At 42.2% G+C, this 27,829-nt stretch overlaps 2 protein-coding genes across 2 annotated transcripts; both read left to right on the forward strand.

Moving 5' to 3' along the window:
- The first annotated feature begins 960 nt into the window (after positions 1-960).
- Positions 961-16,027, forward strand: LOC138963005 (uncharacterized). The gene is made up of 13 exons (XM_070334977.1): positions 961-1,282; positions 1,735-1,864; positions 2,681-2,840; positions 3,903-4,073; positions 5,507-5,598; positions 6,959-7,182; positions 8,091-8,341; positions 10,028-10,250; positions 11,564-11,653; positions 12,542-12,756; positions 13,092-13,292; positions 14,351-14,522; positions 15,432-16,027. The coding sequence occupies exons 1-13, from the start codon at positions 1,021-1,023 to the stop codon at positions 15,545-15,547; spliced, it is 2,307 nt and encodes a 768-aa protein (XP_070191078.1). The 5' UTR covers positions 961-1,020; the 3' UTR covers positions 15,548-16,027.
- Positions 16,028-16,629: 602 nt separating this feature from the next.
- On the forward strand, positions 16,630-27,582 carry LOC138963006 (uncharacterized). The gene is made up of 13 exons (XM_070334978.1): positions 16,630-16,909; positions 17,451-17,586; positions 18,273-18,432; positions 18,748-18,918; positions 19,367-19,458; positions 19,825-20,051; positions 20,442-20,692; positions 21,540-21,762; positions 22,860-22,949; positions 23,644-23,855; positions 24,882-25,082; positions 26,755-26,929; positions 27,396-27,582. The coding sequence occupies exons 1-13, from the start codon at positions 16,696-16,698 to the stop codon at positions 27,509-27,511; spliced, it is 2,268 nt and encodes a 755-aa protein (XP_070191079.1). The 5' UTR covers positions 16,630-16,695; the 3' UTR covers positions 27,512-27,582.
- The last annotated feature ends 247 nt before the right edge of the window (positions 27,583-27,829 follow it).

Genomic DNA, 27,829 nt, shown 5'->3' on the forward strand with positions numbered 1-27,829 from the left:
CTGTACAGTGCGTGCGTGTAGCATACATTATATGTGACCCTCCACCACAAAATGAGTCGCATCGTGAGGGTCACCTTAGTCACAGGCTTATAACTCAAACAGTTTTCGCTCTTTTCTAAAACGGTTTTCACCACTGGATAGAGCATAAAACAACTCTTTAGAAAAATGCAAAAATATGAACATCATGCAAAGGTGACATGCGACTCATTCCGTGGTGGAGGGTCACATATGTGCATTTCTGTTTTGTTCTTTTTGAAGCCTTTTGTCATTCACAACTGGTCGTCGCAATAACATGGACAGTAATCATGTCTCTGCTTGTGTGTCTTTCGTTGCGAGTTTCTCTTCTCTGAATGGACTCTTTTTGTAACTCCAACCAAAATCAAATAAAACAATAAACCAAATGTTTGGGTTTTTTTCAGCTTGAATTGTATATGAAACAAGAATTTATTGTTTTTGGGTTCACTTCTGTGTCTGTGTCGGTTTTTTTATTTTTTAAGTGGTGTCAATTCCTGTCGGTCAGGTTGTCGGTTGGTTCTTCTGCTGTGTGTGTGGGTGTGTGTGTGTGTGTGTCTATCTGTCTGTGTTTGTGTGTGTCGGTGTGTGAGTGAGTCTGTGTGTCTGGGTGTCTGTTTGTCTGTGTGTGTGTGTGTGTGTGTGTGTGTGTGTGTGTGTGTGTGTGTGTGTGTGTGTGTGTGTGTGTGTGTGTGTGTGTGTGTGTGTGTGTGTGTGTAAATGAAGCACATGCGTTCTCGCAAGGCAATGCAATCGTATTCAGATAGAGTGCGTTTTATTACGATTCTATTAAATACATCACTATCTTTCAAGGACAAAACGGTCTCAAAAAATATGTCATTCAACGATACAGCGGACTCAGCTCCAATTTTGCGAAGTGAGATCGTTTGCATTTATTTGATGACAAGTGTTCGTAGGTTCGGGTCAAAATAAAATCCTATCAAGCACAATCTTAAGGTCAATGTCTGAGATAAAAGTTAGCATATCATCAAGACGATCACATTTGGCATGAGAAAACACAGACTGTTTAGTTTGCAAAATACACTTGGAATGAAAATGGCGAGGTGGTGGAATTCGTCATTCTTTATTGCGTTCTTTTTCGTCGTCTTAGCCGTAGCGTCGAGTTTGACTAGTGATGGTGATGTGAATGACTACCCGTTCCGTAACGTGTCCCTACCCTGGGACGTGAGGGTGGAGGACATCGTCAAGAGACTGACCCTGGAGGAGATGCAAGGACAGATGGCGAACGGCGGAGGGCGCAATGGCGTGGGTAAGCTTTGTTAGAAATAAAGCTTAATAAATAGAAAATTCTAGGGGAAGGGCCGCTAATATCGACCACGTCTTGTTTCATGTAGCTAGTTTGTTTTGTTGCAAAGAAGTTTCTTTTTGTGCTCGGTAAATGTTAAACAATTCTCTCTTTAGTTAACAGCAAGCTCTAATTACAGCGAATTAGCGCGGTAGGGCTGCCGAACTTCCTTTTTACCATGGTGGGGGAAATGCGACGACGAGGACTGCTTGAAAACCCCATAAATACGCCAAACCTTTTATTGCCGTTTTGACAACTTTGCCGAAGAAAATAAGTCCCAGCGACATTGCTCTGGGATTACCGTCAGTATTCGGACACCGTGCAGGGACGGAGGGGGTGGGGGAGGTGGGAATGACGCGGACACAATAAACAGCTCGAACAGTCGTGAGTCGAGATGGTTACATTTTGTTGCACAGGTGGACCAGCCCCAGCCATTCCGCGACTTGGAATCAAACCTTACGAGTGGGCGACAGAGTGTCTGAGGGGTGATGTCGGGGCAAATGCCACCGCTTTCCCCCAAGCACTTGGTCTAGCTGCTGCGTTCAGGTACAACATACCACATTTGGCCAAGAGTAGTTTTACAAGAGTATTGTGTAAAGCAAGGACAAGGAAGATGAAATAGCAATGATGCAAAAAAACAATACAGAACATTTACCAGGCTCTGAAATTTGACCGGCACGGTTGGCCTAGTGGTAAGGCGTCCGCCCCGTGATCGGGAGGTCGTGGGTTCGAACCCCGGCCGGGTCATACCTAAGACTTTAAAATTGGCAATCTAGTGGCTGCTCCGCCTGGCGTCTGGCATTATGGGGTTAGTGCATGCTAGGACTGGTTGGTCCGGTGTCAGAATAATGTGACTGGGTGAGACATGAATCCTGTGCTGCGACTTCTGTATTGTGTGGGGCGCACGTTATATGACAAAGCAGCACCGCCCTGATATGGCTCTTCGTGGTCGGCTGGGCGTTAAGCAAACAAACAAACAAACAAACAAACTCTGAAATTTGAATGAGTACGTTTTTAACCCGTTAAGCAAGAACCTTTTCAAGGGCAAACCAGGTGCTTGCAGCCGCCGAAGTTCCAGTTCCAACTGCGCACACAGAAGGTACTGCGATGTAAATCTCGTCACTTTGGAACTCAGGTATGAGCACGCGGTCCGTCTCGCGCTGGTCACTGCTTGTGTGTTTCCCTACGTGTGTTTGTGTGCGTCTGTGTGTCTGTGTCTGTAGCTCTGTGTGTCTCTGTCTCTGTTTGTCTGGCTTTCTGTCTGTCTGTGTCTGTCTGTAAGTCTATGGTTTTCTGTGTCTGCATTTATGCCTCTGTGCGTCTATGATATGATTCACGTATGCTTCACACTGCTTATTGCAGCCCTGAATTGATTTTTGGGGTGGCGGAGGCAACTGGTGTAGAGGTGAGAGGGATACACAATGACTTAACCAAACAGAACAAATACGCCTTCCACGCCGGTGCCTCCTGCTTCTCCCCCGTCATCAACATTATGAGGGACTCCAGGTGGGGCAGAAACCAGGTGAGTAGTACGCCGCGCTCGCACAAACATGTTGGTTTAAACAGTGTTTTATTCACATTCATATTTCACAAAGCCAAATGAAATCCAGTATGCAGCTTTGGAGCACAAGATTCCTTAGACATGTGCTCTTCAAGACAACGAAGTAAAGCAGAGTGGCGGACAATTTCGTGAATTTATAATATTCAAACCAATCAAAACAAAGAGCAACAACAACAACAAAAACGATTTGGAGTAATACATAAGGAGGTGAGAGAGAGAGAGACAGAGAGAGGGGAGGAGTTGAGAGAAAAAGAGGAAGAGAGAGAGACAGAGAGAGAGAGAGAGGAGTTGAGAGAGAGAGAGAGAGGGAGAGAGACAGAGACAGGCAGAGACAGAAACAGAGTGAAAGAGAGAGAGAGAGAGAGAGAGAGTCAGAGAGAGAGAGAGGGGGGAGAGAGAGACAGAGACAGAGGCAGAGACAGAAACAGAGGGAAAGAGAGAGAGACAGAGACAGAGAGAGACAGAGAAAGAGAGAGAGAGAGGGGGGAGGGAGAGAGAGACGGAGACAGGCAGAGACAGAAACAGAGTGAAAGAGAGAGAGAGAGAGAGAGAGAGAGAGAGAGAGAGAGAGAGAGAGAGAGAGAGAGAGAGAGCACAACATATTATATATAGATATACGGTCAGTACGAGGTAGACCAATTCATGAGTAGTATATTTTTTTCATTGCCAAAAAACCATATTTTTGTGCAAGAACAAAAGACAAGAATCCATACATTGATCCATTCAGAATGGGCTAGGATTTGCTGGGCAAAGAAGAAACGTCAACATACGATTACGTGATGCATCGTACGGCGAGCGTTGTAGGTCACTGGATGCAGGCAGTAAATAATTATGTGAATCATTCATTACAGTCCTCCGAACGCGGCGCATGGCTGCCTAAATGGCGGGGAAAAAACGGTCATACACGTAAAAGCCGTGGGAGTTTCAGCCCATGAACGACACAAACAAAATCCATAACAGTTTTCTAAACGTCACTCACAGCATTTTCAAAATAACTTTCGAAATTTTAAATGTGACATTCAGGAGACATACGGAGAGGATCCTTACCTAACAGGTGTGTACGCCAGAGCCTTCATCCAAGGTCTCCAAGGCAACGACACGCGCTACGTCCGTGCCAGCGGTGGATGTAAACACTTTGATGTTCACGGCGGTCCTGAGAACATCCCTGTCAGCAGAGCCTCCTTCAATGCTGAGGTCTGTAAGGTCAAGGTCTAATACATGGCAGGCGCTTGTATTATTTGAAGTGTTGTGTGTACGGTCGTCCTCTTACTAACTCATTGATTATTTGAAGTGTTGTGTGTACGGTCGTCCTCTTACTAACTCATTGATTATTTGAAGTGTTGTGTGTACGGTCGTCCTCTTACTAACTCATTGATTATTTGAAGTGTTGTGTGTACGGTCGTCCTCTTACTAACTCATTGATTATTTGAAGTGTTGTGTGTACGGTCGTCCTCTTACTAACTCATTGATTATTTGAAGTGTTGTGTGTACGGTCGTCCTCTTACTAACTCATTGATTATTTGAAGTGTTGTGTGTACGGTCGTCCTCTTACTAACTCATTGATTATTTGAAGTGTTGTGTGTACGGTCGTCCTCTTACTAACTCATTCATTATTTGAAGTGTTGTGTGTACGGTCGTCCTCTTACTAACTCATTCATTATTTGAAGTGTTGTGTGTACGGTCGTCCTCTTACTAACTCATTCATTATTTGAAGTGTTGTGTGTACGGTCGTCCTCTTACTAACTCATTGATTATTTGAAGTGTTGTGTGTACGGTCGTCCTCTTACTAACTCATTGATTATTTGAAGTGTTGTGTGTACGGTCGTCCTCTTACTAACTCATTGATTATTTGCATCATTGCTGACGTCCATAAGTTGTTGATTTCAGATCGTTGGTAATTTAAATTGCACTTGTGAGGGATGGACCAGTTGGATGATCGGGTGGGGAGGCTTTTAAAATGAGGCAGGGGTACGGGGGGCTGGCATATTTCAAGTAATGATGGCAAATGTCGGAAACAGTCTGTTTGGTTGGCTCTTTTCAAAAAGACTGAATCTAACAAGAAGCTTAAATTAACTGGTGACAACTTCACTGCGATTTATCAGCAAGACCTGGATGATAAATCCTAACGCCTTTATTATCGAAATGGTTGAGATAAGCTAGGTCACAGACCAGTCATTATCAGGTCATTCGTTATCAGGTCATTCGTTATTTACTGAGCGCAAGACGTTAAAAAAACAAAATACTTGTTTCAGGCATCGCCAAGAAGAACAAATGTACTACAATGTTGGCACAAACCCGCAATATTTTTTATTTGAATGTGTCCTTTCTGGACGTAAAGCATCAGAGTAGTTCATGTAGTGTTTACAAAGTCTCCCAAAATCATGGTTGAGAAATAAGTACAGAGTAGTTGACGTTCTGCAACCTTGCCCACAACTCCTAACATAGCCCAGTGGGAGTGAAGTCACATTCTGAAAGAAGAGCGAAAGTTTTTAGAATCATTCAGTGTTTACGACGAAGCTGACATTTGGCTAAATCTATATATTGCTATTGCTAGTGCTTCTAACGTTGCATGGAATTACACATACTGTGTCATAAATAATGAAACATCGTATCTGTCACTCCTCTAGGTATCCGAAAGAGACTGGAGGATGACTCATCTGCCAGCATTCCGATCGTGTGTGCAAGCCGGCACATACAACCTCATGTGTAGCTATAACAGGTGAGAATTCAGCCCGTGCAACCAAAGCTTATGTACGTTACCTTAACTCATTGTCTCCCAGGTACGGATATATCCGTACCCACTCATATGGCTATCTGACCTGGTACGGATATATCCGTACACACAGTCACTTCATTCGCTTCCTGTAACGTCGATCTGAATTCCATCGTGTTGATACACTGTGCCTACGGCACAGATACTACAATTCTGAGTGCTGCAGCACAGCTGGTCTCGGCTAAAAAAAACTTGGTCAACATAAGTGGGGTAGAAAGTGTTAGAGAAACACATATAATCAAGCTAAAGGAATAATTTCAGATCCCTGTCAAAGTTCAGAGTCCCAGCAAGGTCTATTACGTTGTGTAATAGAAAGGAAAGTATTTGTTTTCTTAGAAGCTTTCTCTTTAACTAGAGCTTTGAAACTTGGTTTTCAGTTTGTGGTTTATACCCTCTGGTGACCTTTACATGGTTTTGAAAGACGTCCGTGTTCTTTCAAAGTCACATCTGTGCCATTTACACAGCCGATTTGGTCTGTTCATGCTTCTAATCTCAGTCCTTAAGGAAATGAAAGTTGTTAATAGTAATTTATGTAATTTTTGCAAAGTTGAAAAAGATTCGATTTACCATTACTTATGCAAGTGCCAACATGTCAGAACCTTTTGGGCTGAGTTTGAACAATTTCTAAAAAGGAAATGTGACAACTGTATTAGACTAAACCTTACTGATAACTTGATACTTTTTGGTTTTGACAGTAACATAAAGACAGATCAAGGCTTTGATTTCATACTCTTGAACGCTAAATTTTTTGTTTATAAATGTAGAATCAATAACATCAGACCATGTTTACGTGTATTTTTGAAAGAATTATCTTATCTACATAAAATTGACCAATATGTTTACAGTATTCATATGAAACAATATCAGTTTACCCTTAAATGGGCTCCATATAATGCATTATTAGCTGCCATATAAATTATGTATTATGTTGTTTTGTCAAATATTTATGTACCTTGAATTGTTTGACAATTAATTCATGCATGCCTGAATAAAAAATGTTGAAGAAAAAAAAAATCCAAATTTGTATGATATTTTTGCTTGCGGAATTCCGAAGGAAAGAGAATTGACTTAATTTTACGCCAGCAGCACCCTATTCTTTCGCGAATGCTATTATTGAATCATTATTCTTCTGATCCTGTGCGATACGACCTGCAGATTGTATTATTTACAGAGTATTCATTGTCCTTCGATTTCAGTGAATGAAATCACCTGCTATGTTAAACAAAACAAAAAAGTTCATTTTTTTACAATTATACTTGAAGACCTTGGGGGTGAGGAACATACATTTTCTATTCATGAATCGAAGCATCAACGGTATCCCGTCCTGCACCAACAAGAAACTGCTGACAGACATCGCACGAGGAGAGTGGGGCTTCAAAGGCTACGTCGTCAGCGATGGTAGCGCGATAGAGCACATCATCAACGACCACCACTACTACAACAACACCGTCGACACCACGGCGGGCTGTGTCAACGCAGGTTGCAACCTGGAGCTCAACAATCATGGAAATACGACCTTTTTGTCTTTGGGTAAGGCATGTCAGTCTGGGACAATTCTGTCAGATATTACCTGCTATTCAGACTTTGGCGTGGAACAGAGTTTTCTTCCACACGAGATTACGTTGATTGTCTAACGATGCCGTCAGCACGATGTTCTGAATTAACTCTGCCAAGTTTGCATGGGCTGTTGAAGAGTTGATTTCCCTTGTTTCCATGAAAACCCCTGATGCAAGCCTACAATTACACGTGTAGCTTGCCACAGTGTTTCAATGGAAAAGCAAGGACAAATCAAAGTAAAGCAACTAGCTCTCACGCAGTCCATAAAAACTAGAGAGAGTTATTTCCGGAATTCCTCTCTTCGGTCTGTGTGGTATGTTCGGATTGTTTGTGTGTGGTGGTTGTTTTTTGTGTGGATTTTGTTGTTGTTGTTGTACTATTGTTTGTTTGTTAGTTTGTTCCTTTATTTCCTTGTGTGTTGCTTTGTTATCATCGTTTTTTAAAGTTTTTTGTTTTATGTGGGTGGTTTTTTTTTGATTATTTATATTATTCACAATTTGAAGTTTTGGTTATAGTTCTAGCGTTACTAATGTGCTTTGGTTAATCTTCTGGATGACCGTAAATGTTCAGGACAAAACTGTCTTCCGTTAGTAACAATCAGATCTAGCTTTATATGTACTGAAAGCGTTTCATTGCAAAAGTAGGGTAGTATTATATAGCTAGCAGATTTTTATCTTAGTATTACCCATCTGTAACATGTTTTATATTTATTGCATAATTCTACTGATTTTTCCAGCGGTTACCAATGTGTAATTGTATTCCCTTACAAAGAGAACTGACCGTAAAGACACACTTTTTCTGATATCTCTTCTGTCTCAAAAACTGTAAAGGTTTCAAAATGATGTGTAACGTGTGCAAACAGATGTTCGTTCGGTTTACAGTGCAAGCTGTGAAAGAAGGCAAACTCTCAGAAGTTGTGGTACGGGAACGTGTCCGGCCATTGTTCTACACCAGAATGAGGCTGGGCGAGTTTGACCCACCGGAAATGAACCCCTACAGCAAGCTGAGCTCTGCTGATGCAAACACTCCAGTACACCATGACTTAGCAATAGAGGCCGCCATGAAATCTTTTGTTCTCTTGAAGAATAACGGTATTCTTCCTCTGAAGAAATCCAGCTTTGGTACTGTTGGCGTAAGTTTGCTATTCTATCTCTTTCCCTAAACGGGTTAAGTGGATTCTGCTGTCAAAGCTTATGCCATTAATATCTAAATGTCTGACATAAACGCTGTTCATATTTGATAAATCATTTTTTAGAATATGAATACATATAGTGTGACCATAGTTTTCATTCATGTAAATAATTACTTGTTTTAAAATAATCAAATACGGATGTAGATTATCAAACTGTCTGCTCGTGTACCACGAACCTGTCCCCCAATTTAAAGTACGCAAAGTCTGTCTCAAAACGATATCTCTTTCTTCCCATTCCACTTGTTACCCACTGATTTTCCGCCAACGAAATTGTACATAAAATTCAATAAGTACGTGCGGTTATTATATGCTGTTTTTGTGATTCTTCTATTCCATCACGGAAAAAATGTTACCGACATTATACCTGGATCAAACCATCAGCATTGGAGTTCTACGTAAGCTGCTACAGAAGGCTACTCCAGAAAAAAAAGGACACCGCTTTTTATATTTAGTCAAGTTTTGACTAAATATTTTAACATCGAGGGGGAATCGAAACGAGGGTCGTGGTGTATGTGCGTGTGTGTGTCTGTGTGTGTGTCTGTGTGTGTGTGTGTGTGTGTGTGTGTAGAGCGATTCAGACTAAACTACTGGACCGATCTTTATGAAATTTGACATGAGAGTTCCTGGGTATGAAATCCCCGAACGTTTTTTTCATTTTTTTGATAAATGTCTTTGATGACGTCATATCCGGCTTTTCGTGAAAGTTGAGGCGGCACTGTCACGCCCTCATTTTTCAACCAAATTGGTTGAAATTTTGGTCAAGTAATCTTCGACGAAGCCCGGACTTCGGTATTGCATTTCAGCTTGGTGGCTTAAAAATTAATTAATGACTTTGGTCATTAAAAATCTGAAAATTGTAAAAAAAAATAAAAATTTACAAAACGATCCAAATTTACGTTTATCTTATTCTCCATCATTTGCTGATTCCAAAAACATATAAATATGTTATATTCGAATTAATAACAAGCTCTGAAAATTAAATATATAAACATTATTATCAAAATTAAATTTTCCAAATCAATTTAAAAACAGTTTCATCTTATTCCTTGTCGGTTCCTGATTCCAAAAACATATAGATATGATATGTTTGGATTAAAAACACGCTCAGAAAGTTAAAACGAAGAGAGGTACAGAAAAGCGTGCTATGCAGCATAGCGTAACCACTACCCCGCTCTTCTTGTCAATTTCACTGCCTATGCCGTGAGCGGTGGACTACGAGTATATACATACGGTCTTGCTGCGTTGCATTGCGTTCAGTTTCATTCTGTGAGTTCGACAGCTACTTGACTAAATGTTGTATTTTCGCCTTACGCGACTTGTTACATTATAATATCGATTTAATACATGGGTATAGAAGTCTGTGTGAGTCCTCAGGCAGATTCCTAATAGTATTAACAGTGGAACCCGGTACCCCCCCCCCCCCCCCCCCCCCACCACCACCACCCAATGTAATACTTCCTCCATTTTAAGAACTTCTTTTCTCAGACTTTCTGTTCATTAGCTCTATAAATATACCCCCGTTTTAAGACTCCCTCCTTTAAAAGACCCTATTTTCTCAGATTATTAGGGGTCTTAACATGGAGTTTCCACTGTTTTTAGGATATATTTAGTTTTTGTGTGTTTCAGTTTGTCGGACCATTCGCGGATAACCCCAAACAGCTAATGGGAGACTACTCTGCTAGAGTACCAGCCGATCAGGTCACCACGCCGCTGAAAGGCCTCAGGTCGCTGGCAGTAACAGCTCAGTTCGCCTCCGGTTGTGACGACACGCATTGCAAAAACTACGATACTCAGTCCGTCACTAAGGCCATTTCCAATACTAATATCAATTTCGTCTTTCTGGGAACAGGTAAACAGACAACTGCATTTGTTTTACACGGATTTGGTTTTAATTCAAAAACTTCTCTTTTTTTGTTGTTGTTGAATATCGACTTTGATTATACCTCTCCGGCATCTTGCATGCGAGATTCATCAAAAACTTTGAGATAAGTTTGTTTTTTGTGCCGTAATTGTTTGTCTCTGTCTATTTAGAACAAAACTCTGGGTCGACGTACTGTAAATGTAACGTTTTATTTTGTCAATAATTAAACGTTCAAATCACCTAAAATTCTTGTTTTCTGATTACGGATTTTGTAGGTTCCACTAAAGAAAACTTTGCAGTGGAGTGAAAAGGGAATTATTAACAGCCTGGCACGCCTTGAGTATAATGTTGTTTCGTTCAGCTGTACATTTCCTTTTCAAGACTGTAAATAAAAGCGATGTTAATTGTTCAGTCTGTGACGTTCCGACCTTTTGTGGAAAGAAAGTGAGATCAGTCAAACAAATTCGAAAAGTTTTCGTTGAGAAAAAATACAGTCCAACCTGTTCTGAAGGATTTTGGAGAAGGAAGTTGGGATTTGAAATTGATGAAAAGAATTCGATCACGTGTCCTGCATTGGAAAATATTGCGAAACATTTATCCGACGAATATTTTATTGTGTAAAATGAAAGTGGAGGCTGATAAAACTGTTACATATTGTGAGGATGAACTTGATGGGTTGGAGCACGCCGAAAGAGATCAACTGTTAACGTTCCGATATGAAGAATAAAATAGCGAGAAAGGTAAGTTTATGGTAAGAGTGTGGCATATTGTACGTACAATCCCTTTGCCACACACTTGGACTGGTCAATCGGTATGAGTAATGCCATTCGCAAAAGGAAAACTGAAGGACGGAAATATAGTTATATGGAAAATGGAAGAAAAACATCATCGGCATCGTTGATAAAACGAAAGAAAGAAAGTAAAAATGGAAGGAGTACGTTGAAATAGCTCGAGCAGTTTATACAAGCCCTGTTTTCAACCTCTTTTTTTATATAAGCTTCAACTTCGGAGTTACGTTTTGGGTTGTTTTGTGAACAGTTGTCCAATAACCTGCATGGTTTCTGAGTTCTAATGTTTCCATCGTTTTAATGGCTCTCTGTCTATGAGTACGATGAGTACCATCGTAAAGGTCACATTCAGAAAGTTGAAAAATGAGGATCGCAGTTCCAGATGTATATGAAAAATATATGTATTTCTTTTTGAAGATGTTCCACGAAGGATACAAATAAAATTCTCATTCACCTGAGGTTTCACCTTTTGCATTGTTCTTACTTTAGCTGCCTAGTGTTTATTGTTATCAGGTCAGGCGGTGGAGATGGAAGGAAATGACAGACCAGACACTGAGCTACCGGGGCAACAAAGACAACTCCTGCTGGATGTCATCGAAAAGAGTGAGTCACATTATGCTCCTACAACAGTGACCAAGCAACGCCTGTTGACGATCGGTACACGAAGTGATGAATTGGGATGGAAGGGGGTGCGTGTGTGGGTTTTTTTTTTATACGTGTGGGTAAAGTTCAACATTGTGAATATCTGATCGACAAGCGAATGATCGATTCATGAGAGCCGACTTAAATGATCCCGTTTCGGAACAATGGTTATTACGTGTAATTCAGAATATAAGAAGAGGCTTAATTAAGCTTAGACGAAGTATCTATATAAGTAAGAATCAGAAGACTGACTGACTATTACGGCTTAACGTCCTCTTAGACCAACTGGTCTATATTGGGACAGGTATTGGTAATACGCTGAAGATATGGTGTGATACTTTGATTCGAACAAGCCCGCTGTGGCTGTCTTCTTCGACACACCAGCATTGGGTTTGTCTCGTCAAAGTATCGAAATACGATCATGATTATCAGAGACGAGAGATGATGCATGCGTGTCGTCGTGTTTTCCAAGCCCTGAGACTTTCGCTGCGAACATGGGATCTTTTTCGTGCGCATGTGTGCACACGGGGGTGTTCGGACACCGAAGAGAGTCTGCACAAAGTTGACTCCGAGAAATAAATCTCTCGCCGAACGTGGGGATCGAACCCACGCTGATAGCAACCAACTGGCTACAAAGCCAGCGCGCTACCAACTGAGCTACGTCCCCGCCCTAATCAGAAGATAATGTGTAACAGACAGAGAAAGTGGTTTCATGAGGGGTCTTATTTTGCAGGGCAATCAAAAGGGGATCTGTCTTAAGTTTCTACTAAGTAGTACTCTGTGTGAATACACTACTCACAAAGGAAAATCAAATGCAGTTATGCTGGTTTATATTCCTGTTTTTTTCAGCCCCCGCGGGTACCCCTATTGTACTGGTGCTGTTCAATGCTGGTCCTGTCAACATCTCCTTCGCCGATCAGGATTCACGTGTGTCCGCCATCATGGAATGTTTCTTTCCTGCTACTGCCACTGGTGATGCTTTGCGTCACATCCTGCTAAATGACGTCAAAGGCGCAGTGCCTGCTGGGAGACTGCCATTTACATGGCCGATGTTGGCTTCGCAGGTAGGTAGTTGCATTCGTCTGTTGCATTGCCAGTTTTCTTTTCTTATTATCGACATAGGTTGTGCGAGGGAGCTAGCTCATTTGACATGTCTGTTGTATATATTCTATTTGCCTTTAAATTACTTTGAGCAGTTTCTTTCTGTTTTTTTCAAAGCATTTTTTCTCATATGAAATAGCAGATAAAACAAACACCATGATAAATAGTACATCAGGTTACTCTGTCCATCATCTTATTTTCGTTTATTTCACAAGATTGTTCAAAACACTGTAATCACATACCAAACATAAGCTTAGTGGGACTAAGTTACTTCCCAGGTTGCCATTGTATATTGCAGCTTCCTCCCATGGTGAACTACTCGATGCAGGGCAGAACGTACCGCTACTTTGAAGGAGAACCGCTCTACCCGTTTGGCTACGGACTGTCCTACACCACGTTTGAGTACTCAAACGTGGAGCATGCAAATTCCATCACCGCTGGTCAGTCGGTGTCGGGTTCAATTTCTGTGGTCAACAAGGGCTCGCTGGACGCTGAAGAGGTGAGAGTTTGCTCAGACAGAAACTCTGTAAACGATTTGAATTTTGAAAGAAAGATCAGAAAGTCTGCAGAGACTTTTTGCCGAGATTATAAAAGTCCTTACAAAATCTGTCTACATGTCAGATGTTTGTTGTTGTTGTTGTTGTTGTTGTTGTTGATGTTTGTTGTTGTTGTTGTTGTTGTTGTTGTATTTTTTGTGTGTGTTTTTTGTCCACACAAAAGATACTTACTCTTCAGCAAATCAAGAAATGCAAATCATAATCTGATTTTTTCAGTGAACATGCGATTGGATTGCAGGTTTGTTTGGAAATATAACTATGTGGACATTTTCATGTCATTCTTCGTTATTCTTAATCGATTTGTATGGTGAAAGCTGCATCTAGTACTTCAGCGTTACGTGTAGAACACTCGTATATGTGCAAAAACAACCACAAATATGTGACGTGAGATACTTACGTATTTGTGAACAAATGTTTATCCTCGCATTGTACTTATAATTCTTCAGATGCCTCCGTCATTTTTTAGCAGAAGCTGTTTCGTGTACTGCATCAGTTAACTACAATGGATCAATCCAGTTTTTACACCCCCGGTATAGGGGTGTGTATTGGATTCGGTCGATGTGTTTGTTTGTTTGTTTGTTTGTGTATTTGTGTGTTTGTGTTCGCATATAGATCTCAAGAATGAACGGACCGATCGTCACCAAACTTGGTGAACAGGTTCTATAAATTCCTGAGACGGTCCTTACAAAAATTGGGACCAGTCAAACACACGGTTAGGGAGTTATTGGTGGATTAAGATTCTACAAGGACTTATAGAGGGACATATTAATGGTCAAAGGGAAATAACCTTCTCAGTTGGTGGCAGTGAGAATGGTAAGGACGGGGGTGTTTTTCCTACCTCGGAGGAATTTCTTGTTTTAGGAGCTTTGGGTGATCTGTCCTTTGTGTCCGTTGGCGACAAAGTTTTTGTTTTTCTCATTTCAGTACCAAAGCATGTTCAACGACAAAAAACACTTAAATAGCACGCATTCAACCTACTTTGTATCATTTGCTGTTGAAGGTGTTTCAAGTGTACATCCGGTGGAGAGATGCGTCACTTCCAGCCCCAAAGATGCAACTAGGCTGGTTCCAACGCGTGACAGTGGGAGCGGGCCAGCACATACGGCTTTCTTTTGAGGTTGAAGCGAAGACCATGGCTCTGTGGGTCGACGGCGGGTGGCAGGTTAAACCTGGTACGTGTCAAGATTAGAGCAATGATAGCGCAAGGTGTTTTCTACATTAGTATTACATGCAAAGAAGGCAGACTAGCTTACATTGTTTATGGTATCCATGCAGTCAACGGGAGCTAGGTGTCACAATTTGGAGACAATCTCACTTGGATGCAGAAGCAGACGGAGATGGAGTTCTCTGAATGTCAGCTTGAGAAATGGATGTGGGGAGAAATAAGGGAAAGAGGCTATAGCGTTTGGTAGGGGTATGGGAACTAGCAATGAGGCAAGCATGTGCTGCAGACAGTGTGAGAGTTATATCAATGTCCTACCATGGTGGCAGGCAGTTTCCTGGTGGGGGGCGGGCGGGGGTGGGGGGGGAGGGGTAATTGACCAGAGGGCAGTTGTCGGGGGGAAATTGTTCGGGGCACAATTATCCTGCTACCAGTACTAGTAATATCCTCTGGGGTGCTGATGGTATATTTAAATTAAGAAGGGATATTTATTTCTAAATTGTTTATTGCGATATATCGAGCATTGTAACAAAACTTCTTTTTTGTTAATAAATAATTGCTGCCAAATAGATCTGATTTCCTTTGAAATGTATGCAGCATTTTGTCTTCATTGAATGTTTTTTTCTTGTATATATTCTCGTAAGAGTTAACGTTAAATAAATACATTGCTTTGAATGAACACAAACCTTTCAGAACAAAATTCAATGATAAATAGATAAAGAAAAAAATATAAAGTTGTTGTTGCTGTTGTTGCTGTAGTTGTTTGTTTTGTTGTTGTTATTGCTGTTACTATTGTTGTTGTTGTTATTGTTGTTGTTGTTGTTGTTGTTGTTGTTGTTGTTGTTGTTGGTGTTGTTGTTGTTGTTGTTACAACATGTTTCATACAGCGTATAATGCGTTTCCTTTGAATTTTTTACAGGAATCATGGACATATTCTTCGGAGGACAGCAACCCAATCAACAACGTACCGTCCCGAGCAACGTTATCACTAGCTCCTTCACCATCACGGGGACAAAGTTCTTGGGACAATACTGACTAAGGCTATGCTATGCTAAATTTCTATTTTTGTTCCCAGAATAAGAATCTATTTGGGACATGAGGTGGTTGTACGCTTGGACTAAGGCTAGTAAGGGCTTCCACTTAAACTAAACTGTGTGATCAACGACGTGTGGTATGTTACACCGGTTAAGTGTGAACATGAAATTCACTGGAGTGAAACACACGCGCACACACGTTTTGCTTTGCGGGATAGGGGGGGATGAGTTGTATTTTCATTACTTCGCAATTTTGTTTGTTATTGCATAATTGTTTGTTTGTTTGGTTGGTGGATTCTATGGCGATTGTTTCATTTTACATGACTTCTCTTTCAAACTGCTTCTTTTACTATTTGTTGGTGCAAGAAAAGAACTGAAACCGATTGCCAGATATACATATTGAAAACAAACTGTAGGCCTGGGGCACTTGTTTTTGTTGTGTGATTGACATAAAAGGTGAACAATAAAGCCTGTGCTCATTGCTGTGTCTCTATTCCAATTGTGTGATTGTGTGTGTGTGTGTCTGTCTGTTTGTCTGTCTGTCTGTCTGTCTGTCTGTCTGTCTGTGTCTGTCTGTGCACGGTGTGTGTGTGTGTGTGTGCGTTCGTGTCTGTCTGTCTGTCAGTGTACGGTGTATGTGTGTGTGTGTGTTTGTGTGTGTGTGTGTTTGTGTGTGTGTGTGTTTGTGTGTGTGTGTGTGTGTGTGTGTGTGTGTGTGTGTGTGTGTTTGATCTGTCTACACTTTGTTCATCATGCGGCCAACAATTAACATTGTCAGGATTTAACTGATACCGACTGGTTCACTCACGTCGAGACACACAATACCATGTCACAGTACTTTTATCACAAAAACCTCTTGAAAAACGATTGTCTGCCTTTCTTAGGTTACTAAACCAGACCAAAGATGAAGTATATTTGCAAACAAGAGTGACCCACTTGACTGTGGACTGTTGGGATATCCCGGCTATCAAAGGTAAATGTTAATTTATAGGTTATCTTCATGTTATATTTGAATGGGGAAATCCTTTTTGACCGCACTCTTAACAGACGTTGATCCGCGCTTAGTTTTGTGTCAGCCGAAAGATTTTCTTTTGAGCTGAAGAGAAAGCAGAGTACTTAAGGTTTGTGTACACGAGGGGCATTAACATAATGACTCTACAATATGTATTTCTCTTTGCATGTCCTTTATTGATTATATTCCAAACCAATGAAGTCGTGTGTAAAAGTAGTGGTGGTGATGTGGGTGACTACCCGTTCCGTAACGTGTCCCTACCCTGGGACATGAGGGTGGATGACATCGTCAAGAGACTGACCCTGGAGGAGATGCAGCTACAGATGGCAAGGGGTGGTGCCTTCGACGTAGGTAAGTACACACTTGTTGGTTAAGATCTTACTAAATAAAGTGAAATGACATGATATGAAAGACCAAAAATCGACTGCTATGACTTTTTCTTCTTTTGTCTAGCAGGCAGCCCTCGAAAAATCCAAATCAAACATGCTTTAGACAAGGCCTCTAAGAGGATAAGAGGAAAAGATAAGATTTGTATATAGTCTTGTGAGGTTACCCTCATGGAAATTCGGGCTGCTTTCTCACTGGGGAAAGCGAGCTACCATACAGTATACGGCGCTACCATTTTTGTTCTCCTGCACGTGTGTTTTCATGTTTCCAAGCCCTGAGACTTTTGCTGTGAACATGGGTTCTGTATCGTGCGCATGCGTGCACACGGGGGTGTTTGAACACCGAGGAGAGTCTGCACAAAATTGACTCTGGTAAATGAATCCCTCCCTGAACGTGGGGATCGAACCCACGCAGATAGAGACATTCAACTGGTTTTGAAGCCAGCGTCGCTACCGACTGAGCTATTTCCCCTTTAAGATGTAAATGTATTATGATCCCTCACCAGGTGGACCAGCCCCAGCTATTCCCAGACTGGGTATCGGCCCTTACGAGTGGGACACCGAGTGTCTGAGGGGGGACTCCATGGCTCCGGGTAATGCTACAGCTTTTCCCCAAGCGCTGGGTCTTGCAGCTGCATTCAGGTTTGATGTGTCTTGGTTGACAGTTTTTTCGACGATTACAATTTGTTAATTACACATTGTAATTCAATCAAGTTGGCGTTTTAATGAAACTGATCCTGTGATTGGTCAGAATGCCCCAACTCATTACAAATTACCGGTCATTAATTGTCGATGAACACTCGCTAAAAAAGCCATTAACAACCTGCTGGCGATGCGGTAATTTTTAATGAGTTGGGGCATTCTGACCAATCACAGCAGGATCTGTTTTATTAAAACGCCAACTTGACTGAATTACAATAAGTAATAACAACGTTATAACAACGATGGTTGTGTTCAAGCTACGAATGTTTCTACCTTTCGCGTGTCTCGGTGTAATGTTATTGGCACAGAAATACCAACACGTAAGTATCTTTGAATTTCTCTTTTTTTTCTTTTTTTGTGAAAAGCCAACTGACTCTTTCTGTTTGTTTGGAATGACTATCATGTTGATGGTTATTACACCAGCATGATCTGAAAGTTGAAGTGTTTAAAGATGACATGAATAGCTTGCGTTTTGACAGGTAATCACAAACAAAAACGAAATATCACTACAATTAATTGTCTTGATAAAACGACTGATGTTCGCTTAAAAGACAAACATGCTCTATATCCACAGGAAAACCGCATATTATCAGCACTTTATAAATTAACCATTTCATAATTATTAGCCCAGACCTGATGTTCCGAATAGCAGAAGCCACAGGGGTGGAGGTGAGAGGAAAACACAACGACTTCGTCAAGCAAGGTGTTTACGGGTATCACACGGGTGCTTCCTGCTTCTCTCCCGTCATCAACATCATGAGGGACCCACGATGGGGCAGAAATCAGGTAAGCGAATGGGTTAAGCACATACGATAGCCTACAGGTCTCCATGAAAATAAGCCTGCGTTCAGTCCTTCCCTTGTAAACGATTTGGCTCACCATCTCAGATCTGTCCAAATCTGTACAGATCCTTCCATACATCCGCATTTACAGACGCATCCTAATATTTGGACACTTAACAAAAACACACTGCCTTGTCACTTTCTATGCAGGCTGGGCGTCTTTATATGAACTCATTTCGTTACCGACACTGGTGGCAACTAGCAAAGTCAATTCGAAGCAAACTTTCCGGCTTTTCACTGGAACTGACTTTTTTGTAAGGAAACATACGGAGAAGACCCCTACCTGACAGGTGTCCACGCAACGGCCTACATCCAAGGTCTCCAAGGCAACGACACACGCTACGTCCGTGCCAGTGGTGGATGTAAACACTTCGATTGCCATAGCGGCCCCGACAACATCCCTGAGAACAGGTTTTCTTTTAACGCTGAGGTCAGTAACTTGTTTTCTTACCAGAGAAGCTGTGACATTTGCATTGGCACACAATATCGTGTACCTATCTGGGAACAGAATTTTAACGCTGAGGTCAATCTTTCCGAATTTTTTTAAACGTAGTCGGGAGATGTTTCTTGTTATACGGTAAATTTTACACAGGTTGGAGGGAGGAATTATGTTTCAATAAGACAAAACTCTTTCTACCACTGTGATAGGATCTTAATGTTTTTACCTTCAATAATTTGACGCACACTCGCTGCGGCTAATGTCTTGTCAACCCGGCCAAGTGACTGCTAATCAATGTGATGAACTAATGAGAGATCGATACTTTTTACTTTCCTATCATTCACGGGCGAAATTTCTCTAAAATGTATCTTTCAAAGGTGTCGATATAGAACTTCCCATTTGAAAGAATTGATCTCCAGCTCACTTGGTTCTGTGGCAGGTGTCGGAAGAGGACTGGAGGATGACCTACCTGCCGGCCTTCAGGACGTGTGTGGAAGCCGGAACCTACAACATCATGTGCACCTATAACAGGTAGACCACATCGAGTTTTGTTTGTTTGTTTTATTTTCTATATATATGGCGCAGCATCCCTTGCTGTCAATTACTTCGGCATTCAACAACTGAGACTTATTTACAAATGAATCGTCTGCTCAGTGTGAATCAACGGAATAAAATGGTTTTCGCATAGTCCACAAGCTGGAAAAAGTGAGTTTTTAATTCATCTCAACTGGCAACTAAATACTTGACACGAGTCAATTGACCTTAATATCATCAACATTTCGTTTGACAGTGCCTTGGTGTGTTGTCAAAGTAGGTGGATTCCGGCCGAACAATTCTAGGAGTCTGATGCCTGTTATCCGATGGCAATTATGATAGACTTGGTATTTTTCTTTGAAGAATCAACGGAATCCCAAACTGCGCCAACAAGAAGATGCTGACAGATGTCTTGCGAGGAGAGTGGAACTTTACTGGTTACGTCATCAGTGACCAAGGCGCCATCGAGAACATCATCAATTACCACCACTACCTCAACAACAGCGTCGACACCGTGGCTGCCTGCGTCAATGCTGGCTGTAACCTGGAGCTGTCCAACAACTTGAAAACTCCTGTCTACTTTTCTTTGGGTACGTCTTAAGTAAACTAGTAGGTTCAATAGATGTTGCTATTGACCTTCAAAAGTGTATGTCCTTGGTGTGTGCCTTAATTCTGTTGATGCTCTACGGTGTGATTTTACATTTAAAAGGTCTAAACGTTTTTATTTCTGATGCTATGGATACGTTAGGTTCTCTGTTCTTCGTGCTAATTTGAAGTTTGACTTTGTATAACCGTACAGGAAGATTTTATTACGCGTATACGCCTGCACATAATGTTCTTTAGAGCATTAACGTAAAGGTAAAGCAAATGAAAGCGTGAGTTCTCTGGTAGGACTTCAGAATCATGTTATGAGTAAATGCAAACATTCATGTTAACACAACTAAAAATATATATATTATTTGTGTCTACTGTACGCGCAGTTGAAGCGGTCAAGCAAGGCAAGGTGACTGAAGACTTGGTGAGGGAACGTGTCCGACCGCTGTTCTACACCAGAATGAGGCTGGGCGAGTTTGACCCACCAGAAATGAACCCTTACAGCAAACTCAGCAATGCTGACGTGGAGACTCCTGAACACAAGGCCCTGGCTGTGGAGGCAGCCATGAAATCCTTCGTCCTGCTCAAGAACAACGGGATTCTTCCTTTGAAAAAGACAAAATATGATAGACTCGGGGTAAGTTAATAATGTGAATTGTACATCTGAGACGGCCCCAGAAGAAAACTAGCCTCTGGCTTTGGGTAATGAAAAGGTAGAAGCTTTTATTTGCTGGAGTAAACGCGGTGGATACTCTCTTTGTCTTTCAGACAATTTTATTCTGCTTTTTAAAGCTATGTCGTCTTTTTGTTAGTCTGAAAGCTGTTTTGTTATAGTTGCAAAAAGAAAATATTTCATTGGGCTTTTCTTCTTCTTCTTCTTCTGCGTTCGTGGGCTGAAACTCCCTCGTACACTCGTGTTTTTGCACGAGTGGAATTTTACGTGTATGACCGTTTTTACCCCGCCATTTAGGCAGCCATACGCCGTTTTCGGAGGAAGCATGCTGGGTATTTTCGTGTTTCTATAACCCACCGAACTCTGACATGGATTACAGGATCTTTTTCGTGCGCACTTGGTCTTGTGCTTGCGTGTACACACGAAGGGGGATAAGCCACTAGCAGGTCTGCACATAAGTTGACCTGGGAGATCGGAAAAATCTCCACACTTAACCCACCAGGCGGCCGCGACCGGGATTCGAACCCTCGACCTTCCGATTAAGAGGCCGACGTCTTACCACCCCGCCACAGCGCCCGTCATTGGGCTTTTGACCACCCTGCATCAAAGAGATAAAAAGTTTACGATCACAACGGGTTTAGCATCAGAACTTTACGTTATCACCTATAGAGACGTACATTCTTGCTAGCTGTGTATCCAATTATTTCAAAAACTTTTACAGTAATTTCTCGGTGCCTTTTTTGATGACTAATTTATCCATGCACAAAATTAATTGAAGTGACGAATACTGACTTTTAACTGGTTTCTATAGTTTCTGGGTCCCTTTGCCAACAACGCGTCACAGTTGAGCGGAGATTATCCCCCCAACGCTCCATTGGATGACGTCATCACGCCGTTGAAAGCTTTGCAGTCCCTGGCAGAGCATCTTCAGTTTGCTCCCGGATGTGACGGCACGGTGTGTGCAAAGTACAACTCTGCTTCCGTCATCAGCGCTGCCTCCGACACTGACATCAACTTTGTCTTTGTGGGAACAGGTTAGAACTTTTATAATGAAATATTGTAGCCTTGCGTTTTGTTTTGCTTTTGGGTGTTTTTTGTGTTGTTGTTGTTTTTAATCAAGGAAGTTATCGAAGTGGACCTAGAATCTAACATGCATGTCGCTAGATTTAACAGCAAGATATTCAAATGACAGGCATAGCAAGGGGTGATCTACAAAGTGTTTTTTTAATATATTTCATAATGCTGGAAGAAAATGAATTTTACTCCAATCTTTGACGAGAATTACAACTGTCGTATATGTCTCTGTGTCCATCATTTTGACCAAAATATACCTGTCACTGGAGGCCACCAGCAGTGACATTTTTGACTGGTCGCAGGGATGTTCTTCATCGCAGGTACCACTATAGAATGTTCTAAACTATCTTGTGTCTTTTCTTTCTTCTTATCTTGCCTTGAAGAACGAACGAAGATTTTGCATGCTGTATATATTTGTGACCCTCCACCACGGGATGAGTCGCATGTCACTTTTGGGGTGTGCACGTTAAAGATCCCACGATTGACAAAAGGGTCTTTCCTGGCAAAATTGTATAGGCATAGATAAAAATGTCCACCAAAATACCCGTGTGACTTGGAATAATAGGCCGTGAAAAGTAGGATATGCGCCGAAATGGCTGCGATCTGCTGGCCGATGTGAATGCGTGATGTATTGTGTAAAAAAAATTCCATCTCACACGGCATAAATAAATCCCTGCGCCTTGAATATGTGCGCGATATAAATTGCATAAATATTTCAAAAATAAATCCCTGCGCTTTGAACTGTACCCACGGAATACGCGCGATATAAGCCTCATATTGATTGATGTCACTTTTGCATGATTTTCATATTTTTACATTTTCCTAAAGCGTTTTGTATGCTCTATCCAGTGGTGAAACCCGTTTTAGAAAAGAGCGAAAACTGTTTGAGTTATAAGCCTGTGCCTAAGGTGACCCTCACACTGTTACCAGACACTCCCTGGACTTACATTAAGCCTAGCGCAGAACCGCGCGAGGTGACATGCGACTCATTTTGTGGTGGAGGGTCACATTTGTATGACTGAAGCAACATGCTAAACTTGGCCGTTCCTCCTTCCAGGCCAGGCCGTGGAGGCGGAGGGAAATGACAGACCGGACACCGAGCTCCCTGGGTATCAAAGGCAACTTCTTCAGGACGTCATCAACAGCTGTGAGTTCGTGCATCACAGATACGACTTATAACGCCTGGCTGATGACTAGAAACCGATCGAGTAAGCATAGGCTCAAACAAACATAAATATAAGGACAAAGAGAAAAGACAGAGGAACAATGGGGTAAGCTCACAGGGTGAACAGAGAGAGATAGAGAGGAGAGAGAAGGCAGAGAGAGAGTGTGGGGTGTTTTTATTGTAATTATGTTGTTGAGCGTATACGAGCTTTACACACGCGGTAACACTTGGTTACGTGGAAGACCGTTTTAAATCCCCTCCCCATTTCGGCAATGGTACTGACTCCGTCTCTGGGTTATTTCACCCCGTATATTCAAGGCTATATCGAGCGTGCGCCTCCGCACCCGGAGTCTTTAGCTCAATCAATGATCGTGATGCTGTGTTCAATCTCCAACACGGAGGCAATTTTATTCCGATCCAGGCGTTGCGGGGGTGCGATACCACACATGTACCAAATACATACTTTATGTATCCAAAAAAACATAAATAAAGGTTGTAGGTAGTTTCAAAGAGACACAGTTTGTTTTAAATGGAGGTCATTAACCGTGATGTTGGCGGGAACGCTTTAATTCCTCGGTCCGGAGGTGCGCTATCGCCGAATATACGGCGTGTATTTGTAACCGGTTGAGCAATGTCTTTTGTTGGTGATACAAATAATGTCATGTTACTATTGCAGCTCCGACGACACCTGTCGTGGTGATACTGTTCAACGCCGGTCCTGTCAACATCTCTTTTGCTGACGTGGATCCACGCGTAGCCGCCATCTTGGAATGCTTCTTTCCTGCCCAGGCCACAGGAGAGGCATTACGTCACGTCCTGTTGAATGACGTCAAAGGCGCGGTGCCTGCTGGGAGACTGCCCTACACATGGCCGATGTTGGCTTCACAGGTGAGATTTTTTGTTTCCGAGTAAAACTTTAATAGTGAGAGTAAAACCTTTGTTTCTAAAACAAACAAACAATGCAGGATCATTAAAGGTACTGAACTTGTCAAATCCAGGTGCACGGAGCCCCTGGGGCTTTTAGTCATACCTCAGGCAGCTATCCGTTAGAAGAACTACCAAGTTTCATTGACTTGCACCCAAAGAGTCAAGAACTGCGATTTTTTTACGAATTAATTTCGTACTCGGACCCGGCTGATCTTGACCTATTTTTGGATCTAAATTTAGATCAGGCCGGTAGATCATCACATCATGCACAAAAAAGACAGTCACTAAGTAAACTATGTCAGACGTCATCATGAGTTTATGTAAAACAAAATGGAGGCCGGAATCACTCAAGTTGAATCGAACTCCGACCAAACACCAACGTAATAACTAGGTTAATTTATGCACTCGCGCGAACAAGAAACTGTCGAGCTTCACAGATGTCGTCGTTGGGTAGTTTTGGGTTTGTTTTACTACCATAGGAGGATTTTTGAACTGTATATGCACTCAGCTGCAACAAAAACGCAAAACGAAGGCTGTGAGCTGCACTGGGCCTTTACGATTTAGGATTAAGACGCACAGTGCTTCCCGTGTAAAAGAAAAATGTGTGGGCTCATTAGCTCAGATCTGCCCAGGGTTTTATATGGGACAAGAACATATCCCGCAACTCAGACATATTAAAGCATCAGTTGGCTGACACTAGTGTCAATAGGCAAAATTATTTCGTCGCAAAAATCCAGCATTCACAAAAAGCAGCTGTTCATTTTTTGAATATTTACAAATGGAGGGACGTTCTTATGCCATGAAGAAGATTGGGCAGATCTGAGATGGTGAGAGATACATTTCGTCGAAAATCTCGAATGAGGTACAAGAGCTGCTTTTTGTCGTTGTCAAGGGAGATGGTAATAAGCCTTGCCGCTGTAGTCACAATCGCTGTTGTTGCTGTTGCTTCCATCAATCCTTTCGATGCGCATAGCGTGTTTATTGCAGATTCCACAGATGGTGAACTACTCGATGCAGGGCAGAACGTACCGCTACTTTGAAGGAGAACCGCTCTACCCGTTTGGCTACGGACTGTCCTACACTAACTTCAGCTACGTTGAATTCGCCTACGGGTCTTCCGTAAAAGCCGGTGAACCATTGACCGGTTACTTCTACGTCACTAACAAGGGCAATTTCGACGCGGACGAGGTAATCGAGTATTTTCATTTGGGTAAACTCCTTCCGAAAAATAAGGTACAGATAAAGTTAAAAGGTGATCATATACTTGCCTTATACTTTTCAAAGAGCGCGCTTAATTAAGTTAGCTTGTTGTGCTCGTTTGATTTTAATACATGTGTGTATTTCAAATTCTCGATAAAAAAAACCATTTTAACGAAAAGATGCGCATCTGCTGAAAAACATCTAAGCTTAGCAAAACAAGTATTGCGACAAATGTCCCATGCCAACTAAAGCATATATTCCCGCGTCATTTCCTACAAACTTTCCATGCCCTTTTAGGCAGTCTATACTTGACTATCTGGCACACTTTTCGTATCAAAGATATCGGCAATAGCTTGTTGTTTATAACTGGCTGTTTTGAGGAATGGGCACGTGCGAGATCACCACGTGACACGTTGTTGCGATTAGATTATATCGTTCGTCACCTTATACCCCCATTCCACACAACCGTTCTAGCTTCCGTTCCCAACAATGAGACGCTGCGCAAACGGCCGTTTTTGGCATCTTTGAGCAGCGTCTGACCGTACTGGCAGCCGTCCTGGGAACGGAAGCCAGAACGGATGTGTGGAATGCGGGTATGACAACTCAGTGTGTGCGAGCGCTAGCGTTGCGTTACCATTGCGTTAAGTTTCATTAATGATCCATGAGTTCCGTTGCCGATGTGAGGGCCCCAAAGGGGAGGTATCATCACGATCACGGGAAGGGAAATTTTAGCTTTCACGATCACAGTTACCTTGATTTTTGTTTTCACGATCACAAACACCTTGACGAATAGAGGATCATAGAGTGATACAGCTGTGAAAAATGTACGCTGAAAATAAAATGCATTGCAATAATGCCCATCACGATCACAAAAACAAATGACGATCACGATCACGAGACTTGATTTTTTTGTCATCACGGATCACGGGCAAAGTCCCATCACGATCACAGAAATGGAAATTTCGGCAATCACGGTCACAGAAAGGTCAAAAAACGCCAATCACGATCACGATTTTAAACCCTTTGGGGCCCTCCGATGTGTTAAGGTTCCATTACTGTTCATTTGGAACGGGCGGGGAATGGCTAACATTTTGAACATCCAGCCCGAACACTCACCCGTCCCAACCGTTCAAAGGAGTTCCGTTAACGTCCATTGGCGTTCCATTAAGGTCCTCTCTCGATCCCTCCCATTCCCGTGTCGTTCCTTGGTCGCCACGGGAACGGGACCTAGAACGGATGTGTGGAATGGGGGTACATGTATTACATAATGATGTTCCTCAGTGGCAGCGGAACATGGAGTTTTTCATGGGGGGGGGGGGGGGGGTGGAGGTGGGGGGGGAAGTGGGGGGGGGGAGTTGGTTGTGTGAAACAAGGCAGTTGTATTGCATTCTACGTATACCTTTTCCGTGTTCACATGTTGTAATTTTTGAGTCTGAAAGCAGATTTCCGTGATAGTACAGATAATGAACTGTTAGATTGTGTCATTGTTTTTGTTCTTGTCCTGTCCTTATTTTCCTCGTCGAGTGGTCCTTTATAAATTAAATGTATCAATGTGTGAATGTTTCGTTTTGTCTATATTTTAAATTCATTAATTAAACGTTCGATAAACTTCACCTTTCATATTTGTCGATCCTTTAATTATAACTGAATTGCATTCCAGGTAGCACAGGTGTATATCAGCTGGCAGGACGAGTCACTTCCGGCCCCTAAACTACAGTTGTGCTGGTTCAAACGGTTCACGATGACGGCTAACCAAGAACGCCTGAAGGTGGACTTTGAGGTGGACCCCAGGAGTATGGCTCTGTGGATCTCTGGCGGCTGGTACATCACACCAGGTTAGATGCCATTATGTCATGATGACATATTTTGTGTGAAAGGACCAAGAGATGCTTGTAACTCTTAGCTGAACGAGGAATACGTGTTGGTTGTCGTGTGTGTGTGTGTGGGTGGGGGGTATGTGGGGGAGTATGAGTGTGTATGTGTGGGGGGGGGGATTGTGTGTGTGTGTGAAGTTGGTGTGGGGCGAGTTTGTGTGGGGGGCAGTGTGTGTGAGTGGGATTGGGGGATGGGTGTGTGTGTGTGTGTGTATGTGCGTGCGTTTGTGTGTGTGTGTGTGTTTGGGGGTGTGCGTACGTGCGTGTGCGTGCGTGTGTGTGTGAGAGAGAGCGTGTGTGTGTGTGTGTGTGTGTGTGTGTGCGTATGTGCGTGCGTACGTGCGTGCGTACGTGCGTGCGTGTTTGTGTGTGTTGATCAATGTAAGTTCTGTCACAATTGTCAATATAATATTTGTTCTGCCTGCAGGAAAAATGAATCTTTTCATCGGAGGACAACAGCCATTTCAAAAGCGAGCCGCGCCTTCACATGTACTCTTCCTTGACTTTGAAATAACGGGGTCAAAGTATATAGGGAGGTACTAGAATGGATGAATTATTAGAAATGTCAATGAAAGTTATTGCTACCTTTCATGAATATGGTTTTAATAAATCTGAAAACATATTGTTGTTACACATGTTGTTGTTGGTAAAACATCTCCCTTCTTAAAAATCTCTCTCTGTCTGTCTCTGTGTGTTTGTCTCACTGGCTGTCTGCCTCTGCGTGTGTTTGTATGTGTGTGTGTGTGTGTGTGTGTGTGTGTTTGTGTGTGTGTGTGTGTGTGTGTGTGTGTGTGTGTGTGTGTGTGTGTGTGTAAGTTATTGCGCCTTTCGTGTTACAAGTATCAAAACATTCAATTTATA

The sequence above is a fragment of the Littorina saxatilis genome, linkage group LG3 (assembly GCF_037325665.1).
Source record: "Littorina saxatilis isolate snail1 linkage group LG3, US_GU_Lsax_2.0, whole genome shotgun sequence".
NCBI classification, from domain to species: Eukaryota; Metazoa; Mollusca; class Gastropoda; order Littorinimorpha; family Littorinidae; genus Littorina; species Littorina saxatilis.